Source organism: Daucus carota, chromosome 2 (genome assembly GCF_001625215.2).
Source record: "Daucus carota subsp. sativus chromosome 2, DH1 v3.0, whole genome shotgun sequence".
In the NCBI taxonomy this organism is placed as follows: Eukaryota; Viridiplantae; Streptophyta; class Magnoliopsida; order Apiales; family Apiaceae; genus Daucus; species Daucus carota.
Genome location: NC_030382.2, coordinates 56,248,762 through 56,273,086, shown reverse-complemented (window position 1 = coordinate 56,273,086; position 24,325 = coordinate 56,248,762). Strand labels below are relative to the sequence as shown.

Here is a 24,325-nt window from a genome sequence, read left to right as displayed (position 1 = left end):
AACAAAGAAACGGTTTCAATTTCAGTGACTGATAGTCAATACGTTAAATCGGGTTTTGGTTTTTATAACTGTAGATTTTGATTTTAACAACTGATAGTCATGTATTTCCAAAAAAGTTGATAGTTGTATGTTATATAGATAAATAAATGTTATAATTTCATCGTTAAAATCAATAGACTTTTTGTCACACTTTTAATTGTTTTGATCGGGTAGTTAAAAATATCATTTTTGAATTTTTTTTATGAATAAAAATATGTAATCAAAATTTAATTCACAAAAAAAATCAATTAAAAATAATACTTTTTACTATCCAGTCAACTCACCTACAGATACGTGCCCAAGTCGAAATACAAATAAATGCCCAAGAGTGACATATATACATCATCAGTTACATTGCCTGAAGCACTGACACCATAGTAAAGGTGGGAGAAAAAATCAGGAGCATGACGAAGTGGAGGAGGAGATTGCCTGTAAAGTTATCCTTTATTCGGCAGGGCAACTAAAATTTTGATAAAAACAATGATGAAACGGTGCATTAACACATTAAGTTTTTAACGGAAACTAACGGAATGACCTAACTGCAAGTTTTAAATAGTAACGGAGACTAACGGAATGATTTAACTGCAAGTTTTAAATGATACAGTTAGTTGACCGAAAGCTTTTCACTCGGTAGGGCAACTAAAAGTTTTTATCGAGTACAATGATAAAACACTTGGACTAGCTTCTCGAAAGTTCGAGAACACTTGTCCCTCAGACAACAAATCACTTGTTGCTCAAAACAAATACATACAATGATATATATAGAAAGAAAAAAACCCTAAACCCCAAGGCAGAAAGATGAATGGAAATGTAGAGAGTAAAAAGGACCCTGATTATCGATCAGATGCACAACATCAGTCCAGAACCTGCGCAACATCAGTCCAGAAATCAACTTCAAAATATGAAATATACTTCTTTTGCATCATTAAAGTGTAACTACCAAATACTAACTTAAATTCATTACATATAATCAATGTAAGAATTTTTAAATATGTAACTTACATTGAAAACCTTTGCCCATATATAACATGCACCATACACAATATAAGAATGACATCCTTATAAGAGTGGCTGGCTAAGAGCATCCAAGAGATTAGCTATGTAATGTCCTAAGCTATAAATATGATGCAAAACATCATAGCCTTCCCTAAGAAGTTATGATCCTCCTTTCATTCCTCAAGGTAATGGCTAACAATTCCTCATTTTGTTTTTACGAACAAATTATTGACTTCCCTCTCTTTTCACACTCTTTCCCACCTTTTATACAATATTTCTTTCCTAATAGATTTTGAATCTAATATTATGATAATAGGGAACACAAATAGGGACAATTGTTGGAGTTGTCATTCAATATGATGTCCTAACTTACTAAGAATTGGATATTATATAGGGAACCCACTAGGATGTTGTTGGAGTTGCTCATAGCATGAAGAATCATACACAATAAATTACATAAGCTCAATGCTAGAATTTTTTAAGGTAATACTTGAGTTAATCACATGATTACAGAACTTCAAAAAAAATAATATAAACACATAATGGTAGTGACGTGTAATAAAAAGACAAGGTAAAATTTAACAGAGAATGAAAAGCAAGCTCTTGTTCAATGCAAAAGTTTTTTTCAGTTAAAAAAGAAAATGAGACTATTAGCATTACTGAATATGAAAAGTTAAGGGAGTTCATGCACAGACATTAAGATGAATCACTTCCAGAAAATATAACACAGACCAGAATCTCACCTCATTATAGATTTCAAGATATGAGACGCGAAGCATATATTCACGACTTGGTGTCTGCAGTATTTTTAACATGTTATAACTCATAACTGAATAAAAACAGCTAATCTTGCTGGAAAAAGTAGTTAGATCATATATATCACCTCCTGGATGATACTGAAAGTGTCCTTGACAGCCAATGGTATAATTCCTGGTGACCTCTGATCACCCTGTGATGAGAACAATTAGCATACACAAGCAATAAATTACTCAACACCTAAGAGCAACCACTGTCCTAGTTAAATGTATTCACTCAAAATTAGCTACTAATGTATTCAGTGTTGTAGTATGTGGGACTCAGACTAATGATAATCAATGTAAAATATAGTATACACTGTAAACATGACCAAGAAAAGAAGCTACTCAAACAAAAATAATGTAATCTTAAACATTGAAATGTTACTTACGTGCATATTGTGCGTCTTCCCACTACTTGTCACACCATATGCAAAGATAGTGCCTGAGGAAAAAATTGTAATTATCTAGGGACAAAGATTATTACATATAAATCCTAACACAGTAAAATATCATATTATTGGTATCATATACATGGAAACTCATGAATTTATACCTACATAAATTATAGAAAGCTTTGAGCAAATTGACTGGGTTTCTTTTAGAGATTCTGCATAACTTTCATAAGATGGGGCCCTACCACACAGATACACACAGTGTTGAATTTTAGACAACTCAAGCTCGTGTACAAATGGGGCTACTACTAACTTATAACTTTAGTTCTCAAGAATAATGGATATGGCATATGGGGCAGATAAGTATAATTTGATGATCTATACAGGTTTTGTAAAAAAAAATGATGTAAAAATAATCAATAATCAAATATATTCAAATCAAAGAGATTGTCTTGACACGATTTTATTAAATGTATAAGTTAAGTTAGTTAATGTATGCAGTTGTCATTTCAGAAATAGCATTGAAGTCAGCTCAACTTTTAGTGCAAAGAGCAATCTATGATGGTTGCGGAGTATCAAGGTTCCATGTGTTGCTATTTGCCAAGTGATATAACAATTTCAGCAGTATGTAAGATCCTGTCACAAATGTTTCTAGCATAATAGAATTGCTAAATTATATGATCACAACAGTGACTTGAGAGTCTCCATATAATATGCTCTATAAATATACTGATAAGAGCTCTCACAGTGTGCAGGTTGGTTTTTTTATCTATAAGTATATTATTTTTCTGCAAGTTAAGTTCTGCCTCAGCCAAATGAATCTGAAATTTTTGTTTTGCACCAACAAAAAATTTTCATCCTTATATTTCTCTATCAAACATATATAGTTATTTTTCTGCAAGTGTACTTCAAGATCCCAGAAAGATCGAAAGAACATTTCCAGATTAAAGAAAATACACACAATTAGTAAATATTTTTTTTGACAATTACCATTAAGACCTTCCATTGCACCGTAAATGACATGTTGAGCTGCAACATCATACACTTGGCATGTTGTAGTAGTTGGACCAAATACCTTGTCTGAGGCATTTGTAAACATAAAAACATAAATTTGTTGTTCTTATTCCATTATAGCAATGGAATTTCGGTTTAGTGTTTGACAAAAAAAGAAAGCATTGGCAGCAAGCAAGAAGGTAACACGAAACATACCAACAAGTACAGTTGAGGAATTAAACATTTAGCTTAGCTACAATATTCATTTTGGAAATGACAATAATTAAATTGTGCAAGGCTAAATCCAACATTTATAAAGTTCCAGAACAGATCTATCTTCCAAAGTAGCCGGAGATTATAAGTAATGTTTATACATATGATACATGAACTTGTAGAAAAAATTTAATTGGATTTTCTTTTATCTACAAATTATTTTAGATTATTTTGCAAGTGAAGGTGGGCTTAGACACACACATGCTGGCCAAGATCAAGGGCTAATTTGACAAAGAAAACAACAGTTTTATTAAGACTTAAGACTTAAGATGACAATTCTAGTCAGACTAAAACTGAACTTAAGATGGTAGGGACTGTACTACTTGTCTAACACCAAGAAAAAGGAATAAAAGGTCAAGAAATATGTCTTCCATTAACGTAATGATGACTCATATTCTAGATATAAATAATTGATTCAGGTCCGGTTGCCAGATAACAGAAAGACAGCTGAGTACACAATTGTGGCAAACACATGAAAGATTAAAATATAAAACCACAATGCTAAATTAAAATGAGTTACATAAATGATAATCTCATACCGTATGCATATGCCATATGCAATCCATGAATTATTCCCGCTTCGCACAATAGTTTCACCGTCCGCATATCAGGCAATCTCCTCCCCTAGCTTAATTTCTCTCTGGCTGAATTACACTAAAATTATTATATAAAATAATATCACGGGCAACAACAGTTACAATAAACTAAATTAAAGTACCTGAGAGGCCGAAATCGAACAGTTACAGTCACATTTTCCTTAGATCTCTGCATTTCTACGGGCATTGTCTCAGAGTAATAGAAGTGGGGCTTACTTCTCGAAGTCAAAAAAGCAGGAGAGCTCAATCCTTCCACAGAAGTCTCCGGAAACTGATTCGAGGACGATGTCGTCGAAGAAGAAGGCTAATTCGCAGCTCTCGAGTTCAATTTCTTCGATTTCACTCCTTGTCTGTACGCCATTGCGCTTCACAAGTAATCACAACAACCTGAAACACAATCGACACACGTAGATCGCCTGTACACACACTTGATTCAAACGAGTACACATTGTTTAACATCGATTTCGACATAACCTCAGGTAAATTACAATCAGCACAACATTGTGATTTGTGAACGGAAAATACATTAGAGATAAATAATCGCACAAATGTGTGTGCGGGAGAGAGAGAGAGAGAGTGAGGGAGAGAGAGAGATAGATGATTGTGATGGAGAGAAAAGGAGAGAGATTTCCGATTAAGGAGAGATATTACTAATTAATTAGGTGAAGGAGAGAGTGGCCTTTGTCTTCATGCTTGACTTGGAAGGGATGCCCTTTCTACTAAGCTAACTTTCATTGTTCTTCTTCAGAGTGAGCGACAAATTGCAGGGTCTGTGGGCTTAAATAGGAGAAGGACTTGAACGCGTTTATTTAGCGCGTGTCTGGCTGGCACAAGAATTAACCGTGTTTATCTGCCGCGTGTCTGGCTGGGACAAAAATTAACCGTGTTTATTTACCGCGTATCTGGCTGGCTCAAAAATTAACCGCGTTTATATACCGCGTGTCTGTATATTCACAAGAATTAACGCGATTATTTAACGCGTGTCAGTATATTCACTATTGCTTGGTTTCTGTTGGAATTTTAAAATTAAAATTTATGTGATGACTGATAATTACATGCTTGAAGAAGAATTTATCGTGCTTATAAAGTCTTCAAGGATCATATAAAATGCGCAACACTTTAAACATACTCGTGATCATGCTAATTATTTATTTGCTATTAGTAATTATCATTTATTAGATATAAAATTAATATTACCATAATTATATTCTATATATATATATATATATATATATAATAAACATGTTGTCGATTATACTTTTAAAAATGTAATATATGTATATTTATGAAGTAATTTTTTTTACGAAAAACGAAGAATTTATTAAAATGCTCATATCTAGTCTGGACAAACTCCGAAGTGTCCATTACACCTGATTGTGAAATAAAAAACGAGTTAAATAAATATACATTTGTTTTCAAATCGCTTAACGCACGGAGTCCTCCACTTCGACTTTTTATTTTTCCATTTAGGGCATCTGCGACCATCACTCTAAGGGTCTGTTTGGGAGTGCTGTTAAAAATTGATGTGCTGTCAAAAAAAGTGCTGGTAAAAAAAATGTTGTTGTAGAATTTAGATAACTGCTTGGTAATATTTTTGATATTTGCTTATCATGAGTTATAATATAAAAAAATTAATTTTTTGGTGAGATTTGATGATGAAATTTGTAACAGCTTCCTACAAAAGTTGAAAACAACTTTTTCCAAAAGCATGGGAGGACCTGCTTTTTCTAAAAGCAGTTTTTCAGCTAAAAGCTGCTGTTCGGAAAGTCTGCTTTTAAATTTACCAAACAGTTTTTCACTTGTTTTTTAGCAAAAAACTGTTGTTGTTGTCTGCAACAGTAACCCCAAACAGTGCCTAAACTTCATACTTCTTCATTTTTAACTTTATAAATAGAGTAATTCATCTCTAATCATCCATTACTCTATTTTTATATATAAAGTCATTAGTCATGCACTATTCTATTCTATATACGAAGTTGAACTTGAAGATAAAGTGCAAATTATTTTATTTATAAAATGAAATAATAATTGGAGATGGAATAAAAATATAAAATGAAAAAAATGAAAATAAAAATAAAATTATTTTTTTATAAAATTATGAGCGGAGATAGTCTTGAGCTCCATTAGAGAGTTTCCTGTGGATGTGCTCTTTGCACATGCTCTAGGAATCAAGTTGTACGCACCCATGGCTCCACCAGGCCAAATGTTCTTGGTGGTTGTCTTTTTAAGAAATAAGACTTTGTTTTTTGGGAAAAAATATATATTATCTTAAAAATAGTTTTTCATTTTTTAAATTATTAATATAGAACATTTTTTAAATATTTATTTCATTTGTATAGAGGATTAAATATAGTATATAATTCTAAAGAGTTAAGAAAATACATAATATTTTCTTTAATGATAATAGCTTAGAGATGTCAATTGCCGAGCAAGTCGAATAGGTTACCTAGATGAACTCCTAAATTCCTTCTGTCCTAATTAATTGTATCCGTTACTTTTTGGCACGTTTTTTAAGACTTTTCTAAGGTATATTTTTATAATATTTTTTAAAATTTTATTTCCACTAAATAAAAGTTTGATGTTTAAATTTCTATTTAAAAAAATATTTAAAAAACATTATGTAACTATATTTTATTAGAGACTATATTTTATTACATCGTTTATCAGATCTCGTGCAAGCAGTGAACATACTGGAGTAGTATATTAAGCAAAATAGAATATGCTACTCCCTCCGTCCCTTTTTATCTGTCCATTTTGGAAAAAAAAACACATACCAAGGAATAATTGATTGTATAAATTTTTTCATTAAATACCTCTAATTAATATCTTGAAAATGGTGGAATACCCCTACTTTATGTCTTGAAAACATGAATTCAACCAAGTTTTAAATAAGTCAAGCCTTGAAAATTGAAATTATGGAGATATATTTGAAAAACTATCATTAAATTAGTTTTGAAAGTATAAATGGACAGATAAATAGGGACAAATTTTTACTTCCAAAGTGGACAGATAAATAGGGACGGAGGGAGTAGTAGTTTACATTCCGATCCCCTTAATAAAAGTTACTCTAAAACATAAAACAGTCGGACAAAATCATTGTTTCGTGGAATATTCTAAACAAGGCATAAAACGTTATTTTGACAACTATACCCTGCTTGTAGACTGTAGTTGTATTTGTCTCCTCTGTCAAAATTAACCGACTCCAATCACTTCCATCAGTACGTGTGCATTGTGCACGTCTTACATTTAATCTACTACTCCCTCCGTCCCCTTTTACATGTCTCTTTTGAAATTTTTTTTTTCCCAAATTACTTGTCCACTTCTCTTTTCAAAGCAACTTTTTGTATGTTTTTTCAAAATTTAACAACTTCCAATGTTTGACTAGCATATATATATACACAACTTTATCTAATTCATCACATTTATTAGGGATATGTATGAAAACAAGATATCCACCTAACATTTTCTTAAGATGCGTTATTTTTTCAAAAGGGACAAGTAAAAGGGGACGGAGGGAGTATTCAATAAAAATAACGCTACAATATTAACTTTAAATATGAATCTAATATTTTTTTTTTTTGCACACTTCTCTTTCTCCAAAGAACCCTAATTTTCTCTGGACTCTTTCTTGTCGTAGCCGCCTGGTGCTTCCATCGGTTTTCACCGGTGGAAAGCCCCGAATCAATTAACTACTTTGTTTTATTTTTAGTTTTTGAATAATACTTCTTCTCGAGAAACTTAGATCCAGAGCCATCGGAGATTTCGTTGTCTCTCTTCCGAGCGGGTGAGTTGCAGTTCGATTTTTCTTATTTTTATGGTTCTGCTCTAGATCTATTCTCGGGGGATTCTTAGTAGGGATGGCAGAAAAAACCGATCCGAATGGATACCCGACCGTTTCGACCCGAATGGATCTTACCGAACCCGATATTTTGGATTTGGATTTGGATTTGGATTTGATTTTTAGACCCGAACGAGTTTGGATTTGTATTTGGATACTAGGTATTCCGTATCGAAACCCGACCCGAAATCCGAATCCGATCCAAACCCGATCCAAACCCGAAACCCGAAAAAAAATCCAAATATATATATATATATATATATATATATATATATATTTGTATATATATATATATATATATATATTTATATATGTATATGTATATGTATATGTATACTAATATATTTTTTTTCAATTTTAAATTTACTAAATTTTGTTTATATATATATGTAGAGTGTGAATGTGTATATTCATGGGTTATAGTGACTTTTTTTGTTTAACTAATGAGTTACTTTAAAATTTCATACTCCATATAGTGGAAATTTGTGTTTAGAAATTATTAAACACGGTTCAAGATTTTATTAATGTGTAATACTTTATTGTTAAAGTAGTTTAGTTTTAAATATAATGAAATTTAAGGACGAGCAAATCAAAAAATAATATTTTTACAATACTATATAAATTTCGGAATTCAGGTTTTGGATAAACCCGAACAAACCCGAACCCGATCCGAAACCCGTGGATTTGGATTTGGATTTGATATATGAAACCCGATTGGATTTGGATTTGGATTTGGATTTTAAAAATAATTTGGATTTGGATTTGGATATCTCAAATATTCGAACCGATCCAACCCGTTGCCATCCCTAATTCTTAGATCTAAAACCATCGGAGATTTCGCTGTCTTTCTCCTTTATTTCAAGTGGGTGGATTTTCAGTCGGATTTCTCTTGTTTCTGTGGTTCCATCTAAGGTTGTTTTCTCTCCCTGGTGAGAGTTTTGTTTTTCGCTTCTTAATTGTAAGCGGGGTTTGATTTGGTATGAAAGTTTGTATGGAATCGCAGTTCTGGTCGATAGCTCAAATGATAGCTTAGGGGTGAGCGTGGTTCGGTTCGGGGCGATTTTAAGGTAAAACCGGAACCGGAACCGCGAATCTTCGGTTTTTAAAATTAAAAACCGAAACCGCAACCGAACCGTCGGATCGGTTTCGGTTTCAAAAACCTCGGTTCGGTTTTAGTCGGTTCGGTTTCGGTTATAAAACCGCAAGAAATGAGAAAAAGAAAAAAAATTACGTATTGAATCTTTAAAAATTATTTACAACATTAAAAGTTATCTCTTTGTATCTTTACGGTATTAGATCAATGAAAGAGTCCAAGGCTGCGAGTCTATGATTTTGATAGTATGTTTGGTACTGCTCTTTTGGATAAAATCTAAGGTATGTAAAAAAAATCGAACCTAATTTAAGTATTCTCCAACCTATACCAAACTATAATCTAAATTCTATATATTACTTAGTTACGGTTCATGATATATTAATATAAATATATGTATATATTATCTTAATGCACACGTGTATATATGTACACATATAAATATATTTATAATTATATATGTATTATAATTTATAAATAATATTTATTTATTTATTTTAAATAATCGGTTCGGTTCGGTTTATTTCAGTTCGGTTTTAATCTAAAACCGGAACCGCAACCATTAGAATCGGTTCGGTTTTTTAATTTGCGGTTTCGGTTCGGTGTGGTTTTATACGGTTCGGTTTTCATCGGTTTTTAACCGTTTCGTTTCGGTTTCAATTCGGTTTTTTGCTCACCCCTATGATAGCTCCATCGGGGCATGATGAAGAGGGTACCAGTAATTCAACGAGAATGCATGAAGCGGGTACTTGTATTTGTACATACATTTTCTTCAAAATATCGTTTAACTGTCTCTTTGTGAGAACAGGCGATTACAATTTACTGTTTGTTCAACTCGATCATTGGTGTAGATGCCGTATGACCTTTTATTATTATATTAATTAAAATAATGCAGTAGTTTATTTTTGGGTTTCTCTAAAAGCATGCATATTTTCTAAAAAAATTACGAAAGTATTTTAATGTTTTATTAAATTAATGAAAATAGTATCTCTATACATATTTTTTTACATTTTACGTTTGTACCGAATACAATTAAATACAACTAAAACAAACACATACAATGAAATCGAAAGCAATCCTATTTTTATTTAAAATACATTAAATTATATTTGGTCGAGAATTATATAAAAAAAAATTACATATAATTAGTTTTAGTTGGAGAAAGTACTTTCACAAATATTTTAAAAAATGATAAATTTACAGAAAATCAAAGAAAAGATGTGTTTTATAAACTGCTTTTTTTTTTTTTTTTCTTCTGCTTTTATTTATTTTTACTATTCATATAGACGACGGAAGTGTGGCACATGTGATATGTGCCGCAGGAGGCAACAGCGCAATAATCGAGAGTAAAAATTTGTTCAGGTTGTGGAAGAGTTCGTTAGCACACATCTTCAGAGACTTCCACACCTGTCAAGTCCCTCTCACTCCCCTTCTTTATTTCTCTCAGCCGCCCGTCTCTCTCTCAATTCTCTCTCTCAACTCTCTCTCTCTCTCTCTGCTGTAACAATGTCGACGATCAATATCCAATCGATGCTCAAACCAGAGGCGCCTTCTCGAACCTTCATCTCCGATCACCGCCTCTCCTCCGCCGCCAACGTATGCACCTCCGACTCTTTACACAATTCTCGAGGCCGAAGAAAATGTCTCCGCAAGCAAAACGTCTCTACCGTTAAATCCATGCGTATTGCTCAGCCGAATCACGGAACTAAATTTGATTCTCCCAACGGTCCTCTCACTCCAGTATGTATATGCCGACTATACATACATATTTTTATTTAATTATATGCATTGAGCTTCAATTTATTACTCAGATTTATAGTTATGTAATTTATTTGCAATTGAATCTTCTGTTATCATTCAATTTGTTATTATACATTGATTAATTTGATTATTGAGATTGATTCTATTAATTATGTAATTTATTGTATGCGATTATATCTTCTGTTAGTCCGGTTGTTCTGTTAGTCGTTTGTTCGATGATTATGCTTTAGGTTATTGTAGACGATTAGTAGCTGCGGAGTTCTGTTTTGAGTGTATTTTACAAGGAATATTTACTTGACGTGTTTGAGGATAGATGTCCTGTTTTTATTTTGCTTAGTTTGAATATATGCATATACAATTGGATTGCTGTTGCTTATGTTATTCTGGATTCCGAGCTGCGGAGTTATGTGTTGAGTGTATTAATATACTATTATGTCTTGTATCTGTAGGCTTTATGCTGGCGAATTTCTTATTACATGCATTTAATATTCCCGGATTTCATGTGTCATGGCTCTTGTTTTACTATGTCGTTCTTTAAATTTGCCTGTATGAATATGACTTTTTCCAGGACAAGCTAGACTCCCCCTTTGATCTTCACTCTAGTGATTATAGTCAGGGACAGTCTCCATCGACTTCAAGTGTCACAAGAAAAACAAAGATAGTATGCACAATTGGTCCTTCTACAAGTTCACGTGAAATGATATGGAAGCTCGCAGAAACTGGAATGAATGTGGCTCGTTTAAATATGTCCCACGGTGATCATGCTTCACACCAGAAAACCATTGACCTTGTTAAAGAGTACAATGCACAGTTTGAAGACAAGGTCGTTGCCATTATGTTAGACACAAAGGTATATTTCCAGAGTTTTGCTCATTTCATTTGTCTGATGTCTTTGCACTAAGATTAACAAGTGTTGCTGTTTTAGTTGCCAGTCTTATGTCCTATAGATTATAACGGTGAAAGCCATTATGCGTGCAATAAGTGTTCTCCGAAAGTCGTTGCAGATGCTAGGATACTCATTTGACTTGGTTAATTATGCGCATGGTGTTTATACACACGAGGAGTTTGCTAGAGCATTTTAGGTTACCTAAAAAAAGTAAAATTGTTAATAAAAGAACATCAGCTTAATTGAAGCTCTCGAGATTAAAATTCCAGACAAGAAGTTGTCGTTTTAATTGATAAAGGTGATATTATCACATACATGTCTTTAGGTTAGATGAAAAAAATTTTACTTCATGGAAAGAAGCCATTCCTTTCGGATATTGTACCTGGGTACAACTCATTCACGTGAAAGTGTCTTATGACAACAAAAAAAAATAAAAAAAAAATTATGGATTTTCTGATATAGTCCCATGACCATCTGCAGGGACCTGAGGTCAGAAGTGGAGATGTGCCAAAACCAATACTTCTCAAAGAAGGACAAGAGTTCAGTTTTACTATAAAAAGAGGAGTCAGCACAGAAAATACTGTTAGCGTAAATTATGACGATTTTGTTAATGATGTGGAGGCTGGAGATATAGTACTAGTTGATGGTAAGTAGATATGTATCGAAGGAACATAATCTCCAAGTCTGTTACATTATAGAATACCATGAGTCAGAAATTGGTGTTAGATACTGTTAGCGTAAATTATGACGATTTTGTTAATGATGTGGAGGCTGGAGATATAGTACTAGTTGATGGTAAGTAGATATGTATCGAAGGAACATAATCTCCAAGTCTGTTACATTATAGATTACCATGAGTCAGAAATTGGTGTTAGAACCTTAATTTCCTTTAATCTTTTGCCACAAGTGCATTATGTACACATGCAAAATCAGCTAATTACTTATTTTCACTATCATAATCAGCTAGATTAATTATCATCTTAAATAAAAGAGGAAGAAACTAGAGTCTCACATTGGACATGTAAGTTAAAGTTATATTTCTCTGGTCTAGGTGGAATGATGTCATTAGCTGTAAAATCAAAGACAAGAGATACAGTTAACTGCGAAGTAGTTGATGGCGGAGAACTGAAGTCAAGGAGGCATTTAAATGTGCGTGGAAAAAGTGCAACTTTACCCTCAATAACAGGTTTATTACTTGATACAACTTCCTGAATCTTTGTCACTTGTATACCGTTTGTTTTGTGATCTTAAATACGAATATATTTTTTTTTGTTACAGACAAAGATTGGGAAGATATTAAGTTTGGAGTGGACAATGAAATTGATTTTTATGCTGTTTCATTTGTAAAAGATGCACAGGTGGTGCATGAGCTGAAAAAATATCTTAGAAGTATGTTTCCTGATCTCCATCTTCTTCCTTTTGTGTAATGTACTCTTGGCAAAACAGTCTTCATAGCCCATTTTCTTATTTCCGCTTTACAATCTCATGCAGGCTGCAATGCCGATATTCATGTGATCGTGAAAATTGAGAGTGCAGACTCTATACCAAATCTTCCTTCTATAATCTCTGCATGTGATGGGGTGAGCTTCATTTATACATGTAGTTTTAACTCATATTTGTGTATGGTTAAGTGTCTTGCTTATATTGATGTCTTGCTTATATTGATGATATCTGGCTAACAGTAAAGTTCTACCTTTTATGATTCTCATTACATCATTCTCTGTTTCTATTTTAAGGATCCTAGAAAATCTATATATTTTAAATGCCGCACAGGAAAGAAATCAATATTAATGAGAAAGAAATTACTGGAGACGAGAATTTGGTGGATTGATTATTTTTAAATTTCGTAGAGGACCACCTTCATTTGTAAGAAATACCCAAAGTTCTATAGCCTGTTATACAAATATATCTCAAAAGATATCTGAAGAATACAATAATCGGTTGACTTAATTTTTACTGCTTTGTCCTAATAATAATGTTTATATATATTGCAGGTCAAGTTTGTTGCTCATTTAGGTTTGCTGTTGCTTAGACAAAAATGTAAAAATATTGTATCGTCTACAAGAAAGCTTCTATTAATAGGATCCCATATAAGTGTAATCACCTTTCCACAGTCGTTTATGCTATATTCTACCTTTTGCAAAATATAGCTCTTGACAACAGCCGACAACCTATAGACTTAAAAGTGGTAATATTCTCCCTTACTAAGCCTATCATGGAACGAAATATTCAGCCACGTGTAATTGATAAACCCTCAAATGAAAGTGCTACTTAAAGCAATGGCTTTTAGCTATACGGGATGATTCTCAAGAAACATTGTATTAGATGTATGTATGCCAATTAAGTGCAGCCATCCAATGCTTGGCTTGTTAATTTCTTCAGCACTCCAATATTTTCTTTATTTAATCAGCTACTATCTGTTTAAGCTTTTATGGATTTTCTTAGGCAATGGTGGCTCGTGGAGACTTAGGAGCTGAATTGCCAATTGAGGAAGTCCCTTTGTTACAGGTATATTTATATGTTAAAACCACCAAGTAGATTTTTATCCAGCCTATCTTTTTGAATTCCTATTTGTCGTTATTGGTTGCAAATGAAAACAAGTACTTCCTGAAGAGGCTACCCTGCAACAATTAATACATATTCGTATTTCTCCTCAAGGAATTGAAGTTGGAGTTTCTGGTGAATGTTTTCTTGTACTGTGGGATATGGATAAATGTATCAAGGTGCTATATATGATTTTGTGATATTGTGATTTCACTTTGTTTTAAAAAAATAATTATACGATATTCGATTTCTTAAACTTAAAGTACATCAGCCCAATATATAGCAAGTTACTCGGCCATCCATAGGCAAATCAGAAAATCCTAGATGCCTTGGTCATGTTTAGCGGGATTGTAATGTCCTGATAGATATTTGCACTCTTGTCAAGTTTTCTGGTGTACAATGCTACATAATCTCTCTTAGTCTTACTAGGGATGGTAGATTAGAGTCGACTCCTCAGTCAATATGCTGGCTTTATATGTATCAGATTGTTCATTTCTCTATATACAAATTCACAATCTCTAGAAACAATAGGGCCATGATTAGTGGGTTGGTTTTACCAAGTGTGGTTAATATTCTAATCTTTGTTGATACTTACGATGCAGTACAGATTTGATAAAAGATGATTTCTGAATTAAAAACGGTAAAAATGATCGAAATATGGTGGTCCAACTGCGAAAAAATTTTCTACCCTAGGTTTTTCGACCGTGAAAGGGATGAATTTTATGGATCACGGTTCCTCATAATATGCGTGTATTACATTGCTTATGAAGGGAAAAGACCTAGGAGATTAATCTAATGAATTAAGGCCCGTGTACAGTTGGGGTTATTGCTTACTATAAACAAACAGATTATATCAAATAAAATAGAATCAATAAATGTTAGCTCGGCTCGACAAATAATCATTTTACTCGAGCTCGGCTCGAAAAATTGTTGTAGCAAATATTGAAAAAATCGCGAATATGATAGTTTCAGCTCGATTCTGAGAAATATGTTTGATGCATTTAGAATATTTACTTAAGGACATATATGAATAACTAGAAAAATCAAATTGAAATATCTTACTAACCGAACAGGAATGATTTACGAAGCATGCTTTCCCTTAATTTGTGAAAGTTAAATTGATAGACAATACAGAGTGTTTCCATATAGCTATCTGTGTTTATTAGTTATGATAGAGAAAACTTGTCTTGTAACTGTTTGTCTCAGTATCGGGTGCTATTAGGGAGTAGCTAATAGTTTTGACTTTTGGCAAATTGAGAGGGTCACTTTGTACGGAATTCAGCCAACCATCTTGATCTTAAATTCTACCTTACTATGGAAAATTTGTAACTCCATGCTACGTGAATGACAACAAACTAATGCTGTTAGTACAGGAAGATATCATTCGAAGGTGTCGCAGTGTGCAGAAACCAGTTATAGTAGCAACAAATATGCTAGAAAGCATGATTGATCACCCGACACCAACGAGGGCAGAAGTATCTGACATTGCCATTGCAGTAAAAGAAGGTGCAGACGCTGTCATGCTTTCAGGAGAAACTGCTCATGGGAAGTAAGTTATTATGACGTCTCCTGTGCATTGAAACTAACACTTTTTAAGGGTCAATTAAAAGAAAAATATTGCCTGTACTGGTCCCTTCCCTTGTCCTCACATGATCTCGAAGCATCTTATAGATGTTAAACTGTCTTTCTTCTGCGAAGTAATTGTTTTAAGAGCATTTTTGTTGTGCCCACAGTTGATTAATCTGGATATCGATTTTAGGTTTCCTCTGAAAGCTGTTAAAGTAATGCATACCGTGGCTTTGAGAACTGAGTCAAGTCTACCTGTAACCGCTATTCCTGCTGGAGAGTTCAATGCATTCAAGGTTTGCAAACTCATTTTCTCTCTTTGGTTTTATATATTTTTCATGGAATGTTGTTGGTGCAATATATCATGGTGAACTGAGAAAAGCTAAATTTGTCAATTCTACGTACTAGGAAACTTTACCTGACTACTTTGTTAATATTTTTTCTTCAGAGCCGTATGGGTGAAATGTTTGCTTTCCATGCCACCACTATGGCAAATACTTTAGCCACTCCGATGATTGTCTTCACAAGAACAGGCTCCATGGCTATACACTTGAGCCATTATAGGCCATCCTCAATAATCTTTGCATTCACCAATGAGTAAGTACAAAGTACTCTCAAACAAGAAATGTACTCTTAGTTTGATTAGTGAGGCATATAATTCTACAACTTGGCGATACAAGGTAGTCGTTTTTTCTACTAATACATTCTAATGTGTTGGTGATCTTTGTTAGTTTGCTTTGACATGCTGGTTTTTAGTAGGGTTATAGTATAACCTATCAAGTGCCTTTTGAGGGAGCATGTGCTTCATTCATCACCTACCACATAAATTTATGACTGCAGTTCCAGATGTTCTTGCAGTAATATATATTACACTGAGTTATGTGAATATTAAGTTCTTCTAAAAAAAATAGAACCGACTCGCAGCCTCTATGGGCAATGTGATACACACATATGACTATTATATGAGTTGTTGCATAGCAATTTCACAATATTTAGGTTGTGTGGCCTCATCGACCCAGTTTATTAATTTATTTTTTAATAGTTTCAGGTTTTGTTACTCCATAATTGGGTGTATGCATAATTCAAATTCCATGACAGAGAATTAGGAAAACCTATCCTAAGTCCTAACTAATACCTTGCACGTATCTTGACCAAATAATTATGCAAACTCTTCCATCATTAGTTTTATCATGTGATCCAAGATGTATTCATCAACTTCTTTCTCTTTCTTTTCAGAGTCCTTACTTGCAACATTTTTGAAAGTATCTTGTTTAAATTTTTAATTAACAATAAGCATCTCATGGGTTGGCAGGCCAAGGGTTAAGCAGAGACTTATTCTCTATCACGGCCTGATGCCAATATATATGGAGTTCTCAGATGATGCTGAGGAGACATTTTCTCGAGCTCTGAAGCTTTTAGTGGTGGGAGATGTTTTTCTTGAACATTTACTTTTACTAGCTTATGCTTGCTACAAATAAATATTTATGTCGTCTTTCTTAATTGCTTCAGAGTAAGAATCTGATTAAGGAAGGGGAGTATGTCACTCTTGTCCAAAGTGGAGCGCAGCCAATCTGGCGTCGGGAATCAAGTCACCATATCCAAGTTCGGAAGGTTCAAGGTTGACTGATGTCTTATAGCATGGTAGTTCCTAAAAATGCTCTTGAGTAGCTACTTAAGGTTCACAGTCTACTTTCATGTATGTTATGCAATTATGTGGATTGTTTTTCCCCCGCTTTTTGTGTCACATATGATGAGCTTCTGTAGTGGATTTTTTTATGCCTATGACAAATCTTAGTATTCCGCAACATAAAATGTCAGTGTAATTTCACTGTAACCAGGTTATTCAAAAATCCACTGCACACTATAACCAGGAAGTAATTCATCCATTTCGTTCTTACATGTTCATCATTCCCTCAATGGTTGATTAATTGGACGAGTATGTGGTAATATTAAACTTGAGGTTGTGTTTCTCAGATGCATTTTTCTAGATTTGTTGGGTCATTTTTCTCCAACTCGTTGATATTAATAGGCCTCTTGAGCCAAAGGGAATTCTTTTTTCTTTTTTTTCACCAGACTTTTTAAATATTTGTTGCTGCAACGGAAGAAGTGGAAAGTTAGGTTTGTACTAAGAAGGAGAAGAATAAAAGTTTGAAGTGGTACACAAAATCGAATTGTGAAGTCGATGGTGGGAATGAGATTTTCTGGAACTTTTAGATTGGCGAGCACCGTCATCTACTCTCTCCGTTTTGTCATCTACTCTCTCTCCGTTTTGAAATATAGGTCGTTTAACTTTTTTGCACATATCTTTAACTTTTAAGTCCTTTGACTGCATGCTTAAAATCATTGTTTTTGAAATTTTCTTTTCTGAATAATAATATCAATCATATACTTTTATTCAAAATATGAAAATTTCAAAAAAAATCATTTTTAGCATGTGGTCAAAGGACTTAAAAATGCGTGCAAAAAACTCAAACGACTTGTATTTCAAAACAGAGGGAGTTAATTACTTAAAACTAAAACGCGGGAGTTAATTACTTAAAACTAAAATGCGGAGTATGACGTACCTTTCAGGCTTTGGCTTTCATGAGCAAACACCTTTTGTAAAAACTCTACCCGGAACCAGCCAACTAAAATTAACTTCAATAATCTGCGATGCTCTAAAATTACATGACCAGAAAATGGATGGGCAGACAACTGTTACGGAAACTGCATAGAAGTCGCAAGTCTTAAATATTTGAAGTACACTTCAAGATAACACAAACTGCAGAGAAGCTACAAGTTCTTACAAAGTACTCTTTAAGATGCACGTTTATTCGACGAAAATACAACTAAACCACGAAATTAAATTCAGAGATATATGTACGTTCCTTCAGCCAACAAACACCGACGAACTCATTGTAGTCCTAAAAGGATATAATGATATACCCTTTCTTCTGACTATTTCTTCACTGTTCAAGGACTGCATACTGAAGTCTGAGTGTTGCAAACAGAGATTCTCATAGGAGTCTAATGTTTCTCAACTACTGAACGGAGATTCTGTGAAAAGCTTTCTTATTATTAAGCTTCAAACTTGCCTTTGTCATCATCGTCGTACTTGCTTTCAAGCTTTATATTCTTGTACCATTTAGCACAAAATATGTAGGCCACTAAATCTATAGCAGTTAACCCAGCCAACAGGAAGTAGAATCTGTCAAGGTGACCATAGTTGAGATTTCCTGGAATCCATCCGGGCATGTGGTCGGTGGTTGATATCTTCATAACTGCTGTCACGAGTAGGCTACTCACGTAGTTTCCAAGGGAGATTGACGTCATGCAAAGTGCACTCCCGAAACTTTTGAGTCCATCTGGTGTTTGTGCGTTGAAGAATTCTAATTGGCCTACGTACATAAAAACTTCTGAAGCTCCTACAAGAGCATACTGAGGGATTTGCCAAAATATGCTCAATGAGCTGGAGCCACTGCAGTGTAAGCAATCCTTTCGGGCATACTTGAGTCTATATACCTCCACTACTCCGGCTGAAACCATAGCCATTACTGCTATTATGAGTCCAACTCCCATCCTTTGAAGTTGGGTGAACCCTTTAGATTCTGTCTTTGTCTTTCTGAATCTGCTAACCAGAGGACTGATAACTCTCTTGTACAGGAATATGAAAGTTGCTACGCTGAGAATGTCGAAGCTAGACATGCTGGCTGGAGGGATTCGAAAATTTGACAGTTTACTCGTCATAGCTTCGCCTTGCACGACAAAGAGTGAAGCCATTTGTGTGAAAACTACCGAATACAGGATGGTGCATAGCCAAATCGGGAGCAGTCTTAAAATGCATTTCACCTCTTCAACTTGAGAAATTGGGCAGAGCTGCCATGGATTAGAAAGACCTGTCTTGAAATCTACCGATGTGATGAATGCTGCTTTATCCAAAAATCTGAAGACAGAGATAAAAATTTGGTTTTAATTATTACCTATATAATTTTTCGTATTATCGAACTTTTATGTATTATATATATATATATATTCTTCACTTGGTTAGCACCACTTACTTGAATTCATTAGTGTGAAGAATCCTCCTAGCACCATTGGACGAACCATCCTTGCTTCCATCAACTTCATATAAATTCTCTTCTTCAGGAGACAATTCAACTCGCCACTTTTTTATTGCAGCAGCAAACACTTGACAGAATCTAGAAAGAGGGTTTCCAGTCGGCTTAAAGTGCCTATACCTTGACGTGCCTGCAAGAAACAAGACTAATGCAGCAAAAGCAGAGCCGGCAGAAGTCCAAAATCCTAGAGCCCAAAGTCCTTTGTCCTCAAAAAAGACCAATATGGTATTGGAGAAAAGTGAACCAATTAAGGTTCAAGGCCAAGTAAAAGAAGCTGAAAAACGACACTTTAGAATGTGCCTCCTGCATGTTCTCCTCATCAAACTGATCAGCCCCAAATGTTGCAATATTAGGCTGGTATCCTCCATTTCCCAGAGCAATCATATATATGGAAAAATAAAACAACACAACTTCCCAGCTTGAATGAGATCCGCATGGTGTATCTGGAGTCCCACAACCTTTAGGCCTTAGTAGGAAAAGGTTTGTTGCCACTGATAGTCCAACCAAACCCTGTAATGTACACAGTTAGAATTTAATTAAAAGAACAAGGTTTAAAGTTTCTTTTCCAGGCCCTTTCTGCATATTTTTTTTTTGTCATCTTAAGAGATCATATTTTTGCTTTTGACTGATAGAGACAGGATATTTTTATTAGTTAATCTAATAATCATTTCATTGCGTATCAGGAAAAGTTCGGAGGAAACAGTGAAGTTCAAAATACGTATATGTAGTATAATATTTGCCATCTGTTTTTAGTAGTAACCATTTTGTAATAAAGTCGTAACAGCTGAAAAATAAGACGCCATCTCTTTATTTACGCAGGTACCATGAATAAGTGGAGTAGCATATCATTGAAGCCCTCCTATTTTGTGAGATTCTCAATAACTATGCACGTAAGATTACTAGTTCCGACATATAGGATAGATCATATTTCATCAAATAAGGCTCCTGACGTGGTATAAGAGCGACAAAATTTATCAAGAACTCAGCGACAAAAATGGATTCCATAACATAAGTTTGTCTAAACAGAGGCTTGCGACTTAGTATGGAAACGACAAATTATAACAAAAATAACCACTTACAATGACGAAAATGCCCTGAAATACGGCACACGTCTTGTATCTTCCCCAATACGAATCACTGAGGAAAGCACCGACAAGAGAGAAAATGTAGACAGTTCCAGTCCATTTGCTAACATTGTTAGCAGCCTCATAATTGTCTTGCTGCAGAACTCTCGTCAAGAACAGCACCAGGTTGACTCCAACACCAAAGAACGCCAGAGTAGCCAATCCTTGATTCACTGTTTAGTCCAAAAATAATCCCATGCATGTTAATTAAGCATTACAACAGTTTATTTTACTGGCATTCTTACTTCACAAGTGAAAGTAGTACTAATTAAGTAGTCTTCATTAATTCTCGTGATTATATCATTTCCAAAACATAACAGTTAACAATCACCTCCATAAATCCATTAGATGCAAAAACTTTAAACAGAAAAAGTTGGTTTCAAATTACTAATCTACAGCTCACTTACAAGTTTAAACCTATTTCTTAATCCTAATTAGATTCCCTTTATTTAATTACTATACATGCATAATCTCAGATAACAAAAGAGAGTATAAAGTAGAGAGCATTACGTATTCGTATAATAATTTGTTATCATAAGAGATACAGTACATATCATGAATACATGTATAGAGTAATGGTTATCAATAAGGAGTAACGTAACAGTAATTGTAGTGTTGTGGAAAACTGAAATAAGAAAAGAACCAAAAATAGAAAACGGAAAGGTGGGTCAAAAATGGACGGAAAAGAATATGTAACGGCAGGCAAGTCCAGTTAAGCCAAGACACACATGTCGCATGTAAGAGTTGCACAGGGGCACGTGCCACCCTTGTAATTCATGCATGCAGACATGTATTTATTACCATCCAGCTTTCCTCAACGTAACTCTCTCTACAAACAAGAAACCCCTGCACAATGCAGGGAGATACCGACACGTGTCCATCCTTTCACCACTACATTTCTGGTAAAATTGGCACTCCATTTTTTTCTGCAACATAGTCCTTATCCAAAAAAGTAGTCATTTTTTAATATTTCTTATTTTGTGGTGCTATAGTATTATTTAGTTGCAATTTCAGAAGATGAAAGAAGTGACTATACCTTTAAAATGATTTGTATCAGGAAATGGAAGAAATGTGGATGCACATAGTACTAGATTAACATAAATATGTATTTATTGATGACAGATTTATTACATTGATTATTCAGTTATCCGGTGAAAGAAAACAGCTTGTTTTTACTTCATAATTAATGGTCTAGTTTGTAAAAGACCAATTTAGGTTATTGACAGAGATTTATGGTCCTTTCTGGTACCACACATTAATGCTTTAATGCTTAAATCTTAAAGAACCAGAGGTACATAAGATTTTAAGTAGATTGTAGTAGTAACTAGATGCATATAGATACTTCAACATATTCCTTCCGTTCAAGTGCATTGAATGAAATATGGTAGGGACTGACCAAAAAATATAAAAGTATCTGATTTTTTTCGATTTAAGTAGAATTTATCGCCCCTGCATCTTATACACAGGAGAACTTATAACTTCACTTGCATTAAGAAATAAAGATGAAACAGATAAGTATCAAAAAATTTATAAATTTAAAAGATAAGTACTGCCACATATATCACCAGTACTGCATACATGACACAAGAAACTTGAGTGAGTTTGTTGGGACTAGGAGCAAGAAGCTTACTAAGAATGATAATTCCAGCGACCCATCGACCACTTCTTTCTCGGATTGCGGGTCGACCATGGTAATCAACTGATCCATCAAGAGTGCACTCCTCTTCTTCTCCTTTGTATTTGCTTGCCTGCAACCAAAATTAATAAATTTATTCAGCAAATAAAAAGAAAAAACAACACTGTCCGATCAAGATATAGCAAGTTCTCCTTTCATCCTAAAATTGTTTGCAAGTCTTTGTACAACAATAATCACACACACATATTTCAAGAGATGGAGAAGCTAGAGGAAGATAAAGAGTGATTATGAGACAAAGATCTCTATAACCTCCTTGGACAATTGTAGGCAAGCCATTGATGAAGAGATTGCTAGATTTTGCTAATGGAGAGAATAGAGTCTAGAGAAATGTGTTTTTGAAGTGAGATAAATGTAAAGCACTGAGACAAATACAAATGAACTGGATGGCAGTATATATAGACTCTGGAGGGTCTTATTGACGGTGGAGATGTAAAGTTGAAACCCGAAAATACGAGAAATAAAAATACGCTACATCATTGTCTATTTGTCTCAGCATACGATTGATTAAATGTCACTGTTTTCTCATCACAAGACATTTGAATATCGGTTCTCATATGTAATTGTGACAAGCCAACCGCCATGTAAATAAATTTGAAACAAGTTCGGAGGGTTGGTGTGAAGATTTTTGTGTTACTTAATATTTTTAGAAAAGATTAATTAACTAGTAAAAATTTAAATTATGTGTTAATGATTTAGTTTAAGTACTTCTTTTTAGATTTACAGAAAGTCTAGCTTTAGTGTTTTGTGTATGATACATTCGCAGATTATAAAATTTAAACACTCATATATTTGAGATTTAAATTTAAATTTTATAGCGGATGATAATATAAGATATTAGTGAAAAAAATTATTATTTATGTAAATATTATATTTGATAGCAAAATGTAGGAACTAAGAGATTGAGGCATGAAAGGTGTACAAAACAAGAAAGAGAGTGGAAATTATAAAAAAATTGTATAAAGTTTAATTAATAATTACAATATTTTAATCACTAAAATAAAGCTTGAGGTTATGTCTACTTGGAGCATGTGTTAATATAATGCTATATTGCTATATATTAATTTATTTTAATAATTTAGTTTAATAATATATTAAAAGCCTTAACATTTTATTTTGTGTTGAAGTATTAATTTGAGGTTAGGTGTATCCTTTAGTTAGAATTTATTTTTAAATAATATATTGTTTTAATTTAAATTTACATAAATTTTATCTAAACTTTTAATATTTAAAAATAAAAATAAAATGATCCAACGCGCATACACACTTTTACAATTAGAAACGAGTATATCTAATAAAATATTTTTTTAATTAAATCTTAAATTTAAAAGGCACAAGTCAACTTAAATATCACATCAAAAATTTTAATATCTAAATCTCGAGTATAATATAATAAAATGAGTGAGAGTACATAAACAGAAAATATATAACAATTCCATCTAACTAATATAATATAAGGTGTATTTCAAAAATAAGTTTTTAGATTTATCATCTTTCTAATATAATAGAAAGCACATTTCAAAAAATAAAGCATTTTAACTTTATCATCTTTCTGATTTAGTCGAAACACCTGAATTTCTGGCTTGACATGAAATGAGAGAACTTTATATTTTACAAAAATTGTGAAATATTTTAGTCGT

The 24,325-nt window shown here is 33.5% G+C and overlaps 3 protein-coding genes across 7 annotated transcripts; 1 reads left to right on the top strand and 2 right to left on the bottom strand.

The window, feature by feature from the left end:
* Positions 1-613: 613 nt before the first annotated feature.
* On the bottom strand, positions 614-4,855 carry LOC108210201 (kinesin-like protein KIN-7K, chloroplastic). 5 transcript variants are annotated; one of them, XM_017381493.2, is made up of 7 exons: positions 4,209-4,855; positions 4,030-4,130; positions 3,215-3,304; positions 2,222-2,274; positions 1,919-1,984; positions 1,779-1,832; positions 614-905 (listed from the first exon to the last, which is right to left on the bottom strand). In XM_017381493.2, exons 2-7 carry the CDS (start codon positions 4,094-4,096, stop codon positions 894-896), a joined length of 342 nt encoding a protein of 113 aa, XP_017236982.1. In that variant the 5' UTR covers positions 4,097-4,130; positions 4,209-4,855; the 3' UTR covers positions 614-893. The 5 variants fall into 5 exon arrangements, with proteins under 5 accessions (XP_017236982.1, XP_017236980.1, XP_063944447.1 ...); XM_017381491.2 differs by having other exon boundaries at positions 4,030-4,134; positions 4,209-4,854; XM_064088377.1 differs by lacking the exon at positions 1,779-1,832 and having other exon boundaries at positions 4,030-4,134; positions 4,209-4,854.
* Positions 4,856-10,316: 5,461 nt separating this feature from the next.
* Positions 10,317-17,670, top strand: LOC108209659 (pyruvate kinase isozyme G, chloroplastic). The gene is made up of 12 exons (XM_064088375.1): positions 10,317-10,754; positions 11,344-11,625; positions 12,142-12,307; positions 12,713-12,847; positions 12,940-13,050; positions 13,153-13,241; positions 14,107-14,169; positions 15,579-15,754; positions 15,965-16,067; positions 16,220-16,368; positions 17,084-17,192; positions 17,281-17,670. Exons 1-12 carry the CDS (start codon positions 10,521-10,523, stop codon positions 17,392-17,394), a joined length of 1,731 nt encoding a protein of 576 aa, XP_063944445.1. The 5' UTR covers positions 10,317-10,520; the 3' UTR covers positions 17,395-17,670.
* A 782-nt stretch (positions 17,671-18,452) lies between these two features.
* On the bottom strand, positions 18,453-23,089 carry LOC108208205 (protein NRT1/ PTR FAMILY 7.3). The gene is given in 6 exon segments (XM_017378708.2): positions 18,453-19,693; positions 19,809-20,116; positions 20,118-20,378; positions 20,948-21,165; positions 22,623-22,740; positions 22,938-23,089. Coding segments are annotated over 6 exon segments (1,797 nt in total). The 5' UTR covers positions 22,965-23,089; the 3' UTR covers positions 18,453-18,828.
* Between the last annotated feature and the right edge of the window lie 1,236 nt (positions 23,090-24,325).

Bases quoted from the DNA above. Each gene is read 5' to 3' on its own strand.
- LOC108210201 (XM_017381493.2), bottom strand. From the start codon at position 4,096: ATGCGGACGGTGAAACTATTGTGCGAAGCGGGAATAATTCATGGATTG. The intron at 2,275-3,214 runs GTAATTGTCAAA...TTTTTTCCTCAG, and splicing joins TGCAATGGAAGGTCTTAATG to GCACTATCTTTGCATATGGT. The intron at 1,985-2,221 runs GTAAGTAACATT...TTCTCATCACAG, and splicing joins GGAAGACGCACAATATGCAC to GGTGATCAGAGGTCACCAGG.
- LOC108209659 (XM_064088375.1), top strand. From the start codon at position 10,521: ATGTCGACGATCAATATCCAATCGATGCTCAAACCAGAGGCGCCTTCT. The intron at 13,242-14,106 runs GTGAGCTTCATT...GGATTTTCTTAG, and splicing joins TAATCTCTGCATGTGATGGG to GCAATGGTGGCTCGTGGAGA. The intron at 16,068-16,219 runs GTTTGCAAACTC...TTTTTTCTTCAG, and splicing joins GAGAGTTCAATGCATTCAAG to AGCCGTATGGGTGAAATGTT.